This window comes from Cucumis melo, chromosome 5 (assembly GCF_025177605.1).
Source record: "Cucumis melo cultivar AY chromosome 5, USDA_Cmelo_AY_1.0, whole genome shotgun sequence".
Taxonomy (NCBI): domain Eukaryota; kingdom Viridiplantae; phylum Streptophyta; class Magnoliopsida; order Cucurbitales; family Cucurbitaceae; genus Cucumis; species Cucumis melo.
In genome coordinates, this window is record NC_066861.1 from 3131146 (window position 1) to 3143312 (window position 12167).

General features: G+C 29.0%; 2 protein-coding genes across 2 annotated transcripts; both read left to right on the forward strand.

The window, feature by feature from the left end:
• The first annotated feature begins 2382 nt into the window (after positions 1–2382).
• Positions 2383–6270, forward strand: LOC103491303 (transcription factor bHLH160). Its single transcript, XM_008451184.2, has 4 exons — positions 2383–2525; positions 3057–3495; positions 3999–4400; positions 5850–6270. Exons 1-4 carry the CDS (start codon positions 2428–2430, stop codon positions 5928–5930), a joined length of 1020 nt encoding a protein of 339 aa, XP_008449406.2. The 5' UTR covers positions 2383–2427; the 3' UTR covers positions 5931–6270.
• Positions 6271–7315: 1045 nt separating this feature from the next.
• On the forward strand, positions 7316–10651 carry LOC103491302 (uncharacterized). The gene is made up of 3 exons (XM_008451183.3): positions 7316–7719; positions 7934–8514; positions 9544–10651. The coding sequence occupies exons 1-3, from the start codon at positions 7567–7569 to the stop codon at positions 9989–9991; spliced, it is 1182 nt and encodes a 393-aa protein (XP_008449405.1). The 5' UTR covers positions 7316–7566; the 3' UTR covers positions 9992–10651.
• The last annotated feature ends 1516 nt before the right edge of the window (positions 10652–12167 follow it).

Genomic DNA, 12167 nt, shown 5'->3' on the forward strand with positions numbered 1-12167 from the left:
ATATCCCCTAACCACACTATTTTGGACAGCTTTCTTAAATATAATATTGTTGGGATTGGTTATTATGGTGAGGCATTATTATAGTTCGATCATAGTAGTGTGTATTTAGAATTTAGATTATTTCAGAAAAGGTAGTAAACTGTAAACACGATTACAAAATTCGAAATAATTAATTATAGGTTTTAATAATTAAAAATATTAGAATTGATGCTCCAAACATAACCATATATGTTTTTTTATTCAATTTTCTTATATTTTTAATTTGTAACCATTTGACCTCTGAATATAATTTTATAATTTGCATTATATGTTATATATACTCTAATTTAATAGTTGTCGTTTAATATTTATTTGTAGTTTAATTCTCACCATTTATATTTTGTTGAAATAAGCTCTCTCTCTTTTTTTTTTTTTTTTTTATTTTAGTTGAGTAATTTTAGAATGAAAATTCAAATAACTAACTATTTCGGTTATCCACGTAAACTCGTGTTAATACAAAAAAAGTCAACTAATTATGTTTATAAAACTAAAAATATACTGAATTAATATTGTTACACAAAGTTTATAGAGAGACAAAATAGTTATATATCGCCAATTTAAAGAATAGATCATTGTAAAATTATAGTTTTGAATCCAACACTTACTATAAGAATTAAAAATGTTACAAAAACTTTTTATAGTCTTTTTTTGAAGATATTGACGGCCCATGTTATTACAAGTCGAGAACTTTTGTAGCGTTTTTTGTATAATTATAATGGATCAGAAGTTATAGTAGAATATAAAAGTATAGCTTAGATATGTTATTATACAAATCTGTACATAAAAAGAAAATCAATAAAAGCATCTATATTCAATTTATTTTATTTATATAATATATATCAAAAGTGAATTATATAAACAAATTAATTTTGAGAAAAATTATGCCATTTATAGCTATGAGTAGAAGCTATAAGATAGCTTATAGTGACTTGCTATTAAAGAAAATTTTTCATTATGCATTCCCCACCCTTTTTGCTTTTTCAATTTAATTCACTAGCTTCATTTTTGTTCATTTCATTCCATAACCCATTTTGAAAAGGGTTATCTTCCAAGGCTATTAAAGAAAAAATTTCTTGTGGTGTGACTTGCTTTAGTCTCTTTGCGGTGACATAAGTCTCTTTCTATCACTCTAAGAGTTAGGTCTTACTCGACATAAATTAGGAGTTGGTGAATCTTATAGGAATCCTTTCACAAAATTCTCATCTAATATTATCAACTAATTTGTAACGTTTTAAGTTTAGGAGGGGAACGTGAATTGTAATGTCTTGAGTTTAGAAGGAAAACACGAATGAAACACATATATATATCACATCTGAATGAGATAGAGATTATAAAGACATAAAAGTAGGGTTATAGAAAGATTTAAAAGAATTGAAAGTTACCATCTATATACCAACAAGGTGCATTTTTCTTTTCGGTTACCCAATCATAGGAACTCCAAAATTAAGTATGCTTACCTTGGAGTAATTTTACGTTGGGTGATCTCTTAGGAATTTTTCTAAGAGGCATGTGAGTGAAGACAAAGCCATATTGAAAATACTAGTATTGGTTTGTGAGAACAACGACTTTCACTCTAATAATCATTTAACATAAATAAGAATGATGTTGTTAGGTTAAATGAAAATGTCAGGGTCGTCACTTGTCAAATCCAGATTTTAAAACCTGGACTTAGGGCGTTACATAATCAAAATTACCATGGTATTTGATTCCCCAAATACAACATTATTGTATACTTTGTCATATGTGACCCAACCCAATACTTTTTATTTTCATGTTTGTAATCTAACTACAAAGACTAAGATGTTGAATAATTCCAAAATAAATTATTGATAATTAACCTTGTATAATATTTTTATGATTAAATTTACATTTTTTAAGTACGATTAAATAACCATTTTAATTCATATGAATTTAAATACGTTTTATTTAGTATTTACAGTTTTAAAACTTAGAACATATATTATGGCACATTATAGTCTATACATTTTGCTAAGATATGATTAAGAAACATGAATAAAAAGAGAATTAAAAACATTTTCTTTTTAAGGAAACTAAACTCTTTTTCAACTTAATCAATTGCATATGTGAAGAATCAAATAATCATCCCTCACATATATAAATAAGTAATTATTGACTAACTAAAGTAAACTAAAAAATAAAAGTCTACAATAAAATAAAGCACACACAAAATCAAAACTGACATATTCATTAATTGCCTAAAATAAAATATAAATCATATTATCTACTTTATTATTTTATTTAGTTAGTACCATTTAGTGAGTTGGTACTACATACATACATAAATATATATAACAATTTGTTGAGTTTATCTTTTGAGGCCATATAAAATTGACTTTTTTTTAGATTTTTTTTTGTGTGTGTATTTGGATGCAAAGAGTAGGTTATTTCTTAATAATCAACAAAGTAAAACTTCATTTTGTTCATCTCTCTTCTTCAAATCAGAGAAGCTTAGAAAGAACACAGAGGTATGTCTTCAAATCATTAAAACTATTTTCTAATTTTCTTCTTCTGTATTTCTTTATTATTTTACTCCCAATTCATTGGTGTATGAAATGAGAGATCTAGAGAAGACATATGAAAAATGGTCTTTAATTAATCTTGTGTGTGGATTATTCATGGGAGTGTCAAATTCTTTCTCCCATATTTGATAACCATCTAGTTTTTGTTTTTAATTTTTAAAATTTAAGTTATATAAACATTATTTTTTTTTCATCTATTTTAGTCTTTTTGTTTTGGTGACTATACTCTTGGGATCTCTTCTTTTTAAAAAAATTAAATTAAATTTTGGGAACCAAAAACTAAAAGTAAATTCTTCAAAAAGAAAAAAAGTTTTTGAAAATTTTCTAAAAATTTTAGGGTTTAAAAAATGTTAACAAAGTAATTTTGAAATGAGAGAAAAGAGTACACTCAAAATGCATCAAAATCTTACAACTAGGAGAAATAATTCAAACAGTATGAGGTAATTAAATGTGTTTTGTGAAGGGACGATTTTGCAGGAAATATTTTTTGAGTATGTCATTGACACCGTGGGAGGAACATATATTGATTGATGAAGACAATGGAATTGAAGAGGAAGAAACTCCATTAAGAAATTGGAGTAATAATAATGGAGAATTAGAAGAAATTATCCGATTATCAAAAAGTGGAGAAGAAGCATTGTTATTACCAAACGAAATAATTGGAAGATCACTTGTGGAAGATTCAACATTATTGGGTTTGAAGGAAAGTGATAACATTTATGGAGTTTTAGAGAGAGAAAATTCAAAATTATTTCCACCACCATCCATTAATGCTCATAATGAAGAACCCTCAAATTCAAATAAAGAAAATGCAAAGAAAGAAGAACACAATGCTAGAGAAAGACAAAGAAGGTTGGAACTCTCTCACTCCTATTTTTCACTTCGCTCTTTGCTTCCCAATGCTAGAAGATCAAAGGTTAGTATATTCTGTTTTAACCATAAATTGTAATCAATGTCTTATGAAAAATCCTAGTGAATTTGAAGTTATGAATTCTTGGGTATGTGAATCAATTAAGGAAGTGCTCAAACCCCTCCAAATTACTTCAATTTCGAAGCTTAGACAAAGATTGCCTTAAGATCGACTTTAATTTGTTGAGATAAAGAATAAGTTCTTAGATCCGAATATTGCCATAAGATTAATAAAGGCTCTCCGGACAAAGAGATCAAAATTCATTAATTGTAAAACTTGCAAAACCTTTTATATGGTCTCCTAGTGAATCCCTGATGCCAAATGATCAATCATGCATGCCAAATTTACAAAATAACATCTCTACTTCAAATCAAAAAAGGGTTTGGAGTCACTTAAACACACACATGAGGTTAGAGGTCCAAGTTGGAACCTTCAAGTGAGTTGAATACTAAATATTCTTCACTTAATAAATTTGAAACCCTAATAGTAATTTGAGGTTTTGTTTGCAGAAAAGGTGGAGCTCAGGAACCATAATCGACAAAGTTGTAGACTACATTCCAACACTACAAAAAGAGATTGAAAAGATGAACCAAAAGAAACAAAATTTGATAAAAGCAAAAGAAAGGATTATGAGCAATAATAATGCAGAAAGAGTATTAGTATCAGTTGATGAAAATGAAGGGTTGGATAATCAATATTATAATAATATTAATCCAACTGTTTCAATCCATCAACTTTGCGAAGGAGAAGTCATAATCCAAATATGCATAAACCCAAGAAACAGTAATAATAATAAGTTGTCAAATTTGATTCAAAAGGCAGAAGAAGAAGGCTTAAGGATCATTGGTGCTTCCACAGTTTCTGTTTCTCATCATGACCATCAGATTCTTACCTCCCATTTGCATGTTCAGGTATTTCTATTACATTATATAATCTTTGGGGTGAAATTTGTATTCTCAATTACACTTATATGCTAATTTTGATGATAACCACAATTTCATTATTTTTTTTTTGTTTTTTTTTTCAAATTAAGTTTAGGTTAAATTATAAGAAATGCATCAAAGTTTTTACAAGTTCTGGATGGAAGTTTTAAAAATTTTAATAATATCCTTAAACTTTAAAAAATTGTTAAAAAAAATATCATTGTTATTAGTTTTGAATGGAAACCATTAAAATTTTGATTCAAAAATACCTTTAATACTTTCATCCGTGTCAAAAAACATCATTAACTTAATAAATGTTTGAAAATAACTCTACCCGTTAGCATTTGAACCGAAATTATTCATTCCTCGCGACAAGAATAACTTAAAAGAATTAAAAAATGAAGTTAAAAAAACCAACCTCATGTCTAATAGGGTGATCAATTTGTTTGAATTTTTCTTAAGTTTGAAAAGAACCAATTTTTAAACCAATAATTATATATAGAGATTTTTTTTTCATATGTACATGTTCTTATATTTATCTTAATTTTGTAATTGCTTGTATCAATTTCTCAGCAATCAAAATAAAAAATTTAAGTTAAAAGATAAAATCTCACAAAAAAATTCACAAAAATTTTTACAGAACTCCAAAATCAAAATCTGTTCTTAATACATATATACCAAAACAATAATAGTGAAATAAAAAGAAAAGTATTTGATTATTAACCCACTACAAAAGCTAATGTAGTTAAAATCTATTTTTGTCTTATAATCATTTAGTGCTTTATTTATTATCATTTTCTTATTATAGTTCATATATCTCACTTAAAGTATGCAATTTTGTTTATTTATTTATTTTATGTATAGGTGTCAAATACTACTTTAACACAAAGGGCAATAAGAGAGAATTGAAGAAGAAAAATATGTAAAACAGAGATGACACTGTTAACGGTTTCTGTTTATATAACATTAAGACTATTTTTCAATTTTTTTGTAATTTAAGTGTATTTTTTAAACTTTGGAGGATATTTTTGAAATAAAACATTAATGACTTACCTCCCAAAAAAATTAGAAGGGTATTTTTTAACCCATTTTGAAAGTTGTATATTTTCAAAACTTTTGAAAATTAGTAAGAATTTTTTTATAATTTAGCCTCAAGTATATAAAATTACTCCCATCAATATAAAAGTTCAAAAACTGAAACATAAAAAATAATTTTTTAAAAAACATACTTTTGTTTTTGAAATTTAATTTTTAAAAAATAACAATATTGATTAAAAGGAAAGAAGTATGTAATTTTCATAGCATCATAAAACTAGAAACAAAATCTTTTTCATGTCTTTTAGTAGAACAATACTATTTTTTTTTTTTTTGCACTTACCGAGTCTATAACTTTCATTATTACACCTTAAAGATGATGGATTTGTGATGTTTGTGCAGATGATGGATAGGAGTTTACAAGAAGCTGCTGATAATAAATCAATATCAAGAAAAAGGGTAATCTCTTGGTTATGTTGCTGACTCATTTACATACAAAATACCACACGTACTATAGGAACCAACGAAGGGTTGATTTATAAATCTGTTGAAGCGTCGCGATGCTCTAGGGAGGCGCTGTAACGCTACGCTATTCCTATCCGTATCATTTTTTCTTAACTAGATTTTCATTTTGAAGAAGACATTAAAGTTGCATTATTTTAATCTGTACGTTGATCCTAGTTACTCACCCTCATTTTGACATACAAACTATGGGAGCACATGAAGACATTCAGCAACCAGTACCATTTTCAACTCAAATCTTAATAAGAGGGTCTTCATTCCCCATATCATTTTCTACCATTTCAATTTGAGCAAGTACCAAAATCAATGATGGGAACTACATATATAAAATCCTTCCTTGCTCCTGAAGCTACATAATTCATATTTAGGTTATTTAGCGTTTTCTTTTGAATCAACCCAAACCTTGCACTTCTGCTATGTTATCATAGTGCTAGTTCCATAGTTTCATTTTATAATTTGTGTTTAATTGTGGGTTTAGGAATTTCGTTGACGAGAGCCTTTACAATTTAGTAAAAATATTCTGGAAAAATTGTAAAAGCGAGACATAAATTAGGCTTTATAATTCAGTAAAAATAATTTAAAAACATAGATGATTGTGTTTGATTGATTCTTTTTGGAAATAAAACAACACTAAAAGAAATTCGTTCAACTTTTAACTTCAATTTTCATTAAATATCATTTTTAGTCATTTGCATTTATCATTATCTATTAATTACACCAATTTAATTGAGGAGTGGAAGATGCTCAATCTGATTGTAGTTGAAAATTACGTGAGAATATCATTACCATTTTCGTTATGGATATAATATATATATTGTTACTACTACATAGCAGAATTACGAAAAATGTCACAATCATTATCACCGTTACCGATTTGACTCTAAACCATAAACAATAAAGGTTAGAAGACATATTATATTTAAATATATGTGATAAAGAAACAATCTTGAGGATTGATCCACACATTGGTAGATGTGACCTAATTTTAAATAATTAAATAGTAAAATACAAAATTGAAATAAAACTCAAACCTCTATCAAATGATAGAATAACGGCGTTAGTTTAGTATTTCTTAATTTCTAACCAAGTGAAAAAAAAAAACGTATAAATGGAGGTTAGTTTTATGAATGGGAAACGATTTGGGATTTGCATTTGGTTTGTTTAACAAAGAAAGTTAAAAAGAAAAAAAGAGTTTGAAATATATGGAAGAAAAATATGAAGAGGGTAATAGAAGAGGTTGGGCAACTATGAAGGAGATTTTGGTTGTGTACTTTCTAAATATAGACATCAATAAATAAATAAATAAATAAATAAATAAATTCAGAAATTAAACCTCTCACCAAAAACAGAAACCTCATTTCTTCCAATTTCACCTTCACCCTTCACCTTCACCTTCCCCTCCCATGGATGCATGATGGATCCATCCTCCCCTTCATAACTTCCTAACCAAAAACCTTCCTCCTAATGCCTTTCTTCTTCGAAAATATTAATTTAAGTTGTTCATTAAACTCTTTCCCTTGATCGATTAATTTGATCAATCTCTTGCAAACACCAAATTCTTCGTCCCTCCATTTCTCCTCTCTTTTCTCTTTCTGCCATGGCAGATCATACAACAACACGTTCACACACAACAACAGATTTATACAGAATTCTTGGAATCCCAGTCAAAGATCTCTGCAAAGGATTCATGAAATGGAATCCTTCTGTGAAGAGCCCTAAGAGCTTAACATCCGTCGAAGAACCTAACAAGGTGCGTAATGTAATAAAAATAGTAATCAAAGATCTCAAATTCCTTAATATATAGTATTAGAGATTTTGTTCTTCTACCTCAATTCAATTACACAGACCATGCAATTTTGTCCAGATTAGAGATAAATCTTAGAAATCAAATCAAAATAATCAAGAGAAGAAGAAAAATGCATTATAGGGACTTACTAAATTATTGTAATGTGTTTGTCCTGTAGTCCAATGGTAGAAACGAGACGTACATAATCAACTCTCCGACCACGCCATTAGGCTCGAACCACAATCAGAGCGTAGACGATAGTTTCTTCGCAAACATATCGAGGACAATTTCCAGAAGCAGTAGCCGGAGAAGCAAGACGCCGACGCCAAGTCCGCGGTCATTGTCGAGAAATACGAGCCGTCGGAGCACGACGCCAAGTCCACGGTCGTTGTCGAGAAATGCGAGCCGTAGGAGCACGACGCCGACCTCATTATCGAGAGAAGAAAAACGAAGGAGCAATTCAGATTTGGAATTTCTAAGGGAACCGATATCGAGGAATTTCAGTAGAAGAACAGACGTATCGGAATCAAACGAAGGAGGAATTTTTTCAGAAGCTAACTCGACGGCGAATAATAATATTGGATCGCTTTCGAGAAATACGAGCAGAAGAAGCCCTAAAAGTACTCCGATCATATACTCGCAATCGACGGCGTTGAAGAAACCGCCTCCGATAGAGAAGAAATTGGAATGCACATTGGAAGAATTGTGCGAAGGATGCGTTAAGAAGATTATGATCACAAGAGACGCCATTGTTAATGGGTTAGTTACTCTTCTCTTCATTATCAAAATTTTGGATTTTTCTTTATAACATTCTTGTTTTGTGTTTATTATACTAAACATTTAAATTATTTGTTTTCAAATATATAAAATATAGGAGATTGTCAATAATGTACCTTTCACAAAATATTTACAAAAATCAAAGCCTAATAAATTTTGTTTTTATGTTTTTGTTTGGAGTCTGAATATTTTGTAAATTTCTTTCTGTTTGAAAATCTCCTAAATTTCAAAATTTAGATTCCAACTAAAGTTTTTATTTTGATTCAAAGTTGGAAAATTTATTTTAATGATTTAATTTTAATTTCCTACTCTGAATTGGTAACAATAAACTTCTATTGTTTAACAATGGACCAATTGTATTTACAAAGTTCAAATCTTTTTAATATTAAACTATGTTACAAAAATTTAAGTAAATTAAGGAAAACTATCACCTACTAAAATTTATGAATTAAAAGGTTTACTTTCATGAAAATGTAAAGAACCAATTTTTCATTTATAGAAATAATAATAAAGATTTAAGAATTTTTAGACATTATTATAAAAGGATTAGAATCACTTTTTCTATTTTTCTAAAAATTCATCACAAAATATGTATTTAATTTTCTAAAATTTAAGACTAAAGGACTAAAAAGCATGTTTTAAAATAATTTTAGGTTACTGTTTCGGTTAGCTTTTGAGTGTTCGTAAATAAAACTTATTTAGATATTTAAAAAGTCAATTCAAACATATACATCCGAAAAATGACAAAAGTGATTGTGATTATTTAAAGTTTGCATATGAGCAACTAAATTGAATGTCTAAATTTCTTTTTTTTCTTTTTTCATCTTTTGTATTGAAACATAAATAGTAACCATTTATCGTTCCTTTTCTCGAAAACTTTTAAAAGTCCTAAATAATATTTTTGTATGTAATTTATAATAATGCTTTCATCTATGTTTTCCAAAAAAAGCAAAAACTTATTAATGTAGGGTAGTAATCTAACTAGCATTTACTCATGACTATGACAAACAGGATAATTGTACAAGAAGAGGAGTTGTTGAAAATAGAAGTAAAGCCAGGATGGAAAAAAGGAACAAAGATCACATTTGAAGGAAAAGGAGACGAGAAACCAGGTTACCTCCCAGCCGACATAACGTTTTCGATCGATGAAAGAAGGCATCCGTTGTTCAGTCGAGATGGTGACGACTTAGACTTAGGAGTTGAGATTCCTTTAGTTAATGCACTAACCGGTTGTTCAATCACAATACCTTTGTTGGGAGGTGAAAAAATGAGTCTCTCATTTGATAACATCATATATCCAGGCTTTCAAAAAGCTATCAAAGGCCAAGGAATGCCTAACCCAAAGCAACAAGGAATTAGAGGTGACCTTCGCATTCAATTCCTCGTCAAATTTCCCTCTCAATTGACTCAACAACAAAGAGATGAAGCTGCTACCATTTTGCAAGATTGTTGTTCTTGATATTTCCCTTCAAACTGATACCGATTTCATCTCCATGTTTTTGGAATAAGAGGGTTCAAGGAGAATATTGGTAAGATCATTCTATGATCTCTCAAGAAATTCATTTCTTGATTTATAATGACACAAGAAAAAGCAGATTGGTGATCAATGAAAAAAAGGAAAGCATTCACTTCAAAGGCTGTACTGCCATTGAAGTTCTTGTGATTGGAACTCTTGTATTGGTTGGTTGGGCAAAGAATAGAATGTTTTTGGAGTGATTTTAATTTTTATCCGTTTTTAAAACTCACTGAAAAGATGTTTTCAATCGTTAAAAATCAATTTTGAAAGTTTGGAAAACCGTGTTCTCAAAAATAAACATTGAAATGATTTTTGAATGATTATGGGTATGGTTAAGTGTGATTCTAAACTTGGTAAAAAAACTTTTAACTATCTCAAAATTACTCCAAAATATGGACTGAAAAAATAAAAATTGATTGCAAGAATATCCAAAGGAGGTTAGGCGTTGCAAATGCAAAGAAGTGTCTTTGTTTCCAAGAGGACTGCATAATGGTGGAACTTTTTACTTTGAGAAATATAGTCACGAATTCATGTACCTTTGGATCCACAAATACAAGTGGAGGAATCAAGAATTTACTTTATTACTCGATATTATATTATTCATTGTGTATTTTTATATTGGAAGCATGTGACGAACACTTCGAGTAAATATTCACCAAATAGAATATTTAAGAGAAAAAACAAAACTCTCATATGGAACTTAACTCTTTCACAAGTTATTTTTACAATACAGAATATCAATTCTTTGAATCCATAACTTCATATTATAATTCAAATATATGTGGCAATTAAATTCCTACTTAATTTATCGATGTATCTAATTCTAAATAAGTTTGCCAACTCTTCATCAATCAATATATAACTTTCAAATGTCTTAAATTTTTTGTGTGATTCTCAACTTCTTAGGACTTCAACTTTGAGTGGCTTCGTGAAAATGTATGTAATTTGATCTTCAGTCTACACATATTCAATTTGAACCTCTTTTCTTAAGATACAATATTTGATCAAGTGAAATCTTGTATTAATTATGTGCTTGCTAATGTCATGAAACACAAGATTCTCAAAGAAATTGTACGTTGACTTATTGTCTACATGGATCGTAGTTGGATTATCTTGTAGAAGTCCAATTGTCTTCAGCAAATTTCTTATTTAAACTGTATGATAAACACTTATGAAGCTACAATGACATATTTTGTCTCACAAGTTGATAATGTCACAATAGGCTGCTTCTTAGAACTACAAGTAAATGCAATATTACCAACAAAGAAAACATATCCACTTGTACTTTTTTTGTCATTGCCTCCGGTCCAATCACTATCATAATAACCGTCAAGCTTGAATTCCTTAGATGAATAATAAATCACCCATAATCAAATGTACCTTTGAGGTAACGAAAATTTTCTCTTTCTCGATTTCAAATGATTAGTTCCAGGAGATTCTATAAAATGATCCACCAATCCAGCGTTGAAAAGAAAATTTGGTCGTACAGAAGTCAAATATCTCAAATTTCTAATCAAGCTTTTGAAATACGAAGGAGACGTTGACAGTTTTGTCCCAATTTCTATCATGGTTGTGATAGGTTTAGAATTGATCATCTTCAACTTCTCTAGAGTTTCTCTAGTACCATTCTTGAGAGATGAAAAAACTACCCACTTACTTTTTAACCTCAATGTCAAGATAATATGACATCAACCCAATATCTTTCATTTCAAATTCGTAGGTCTCATTGCCTTCTTGAGATCTTTAAAAATACTTGCACAAGTTTCTGTAAAGATTATTATGTCATCCACTACCAATGAACCAACATAATATCTCCACCACCATTAATCTTAATATAGACAATGTTCATAACGACATCTCAAAAACCTATTGTCAAGAAAATATGTCTTGATTATACTATTCCATATTCTTGATGATTGTTTCAATTTGTACCACACATTTTTTAATTTTAGAACATAATATTCTTGACCTTTTGCGACATAACCAAGAAGTTGTTTTGAGTAGACTTCTTCTTCTAGATATTCATTTAAGAATGTTGATTAGACATCCATCTAAAAGATCTTCCATTTACTTTGAGCAGCAAGCACAATTAACAAAAGCTTTTGGCCTCCAAACGAGC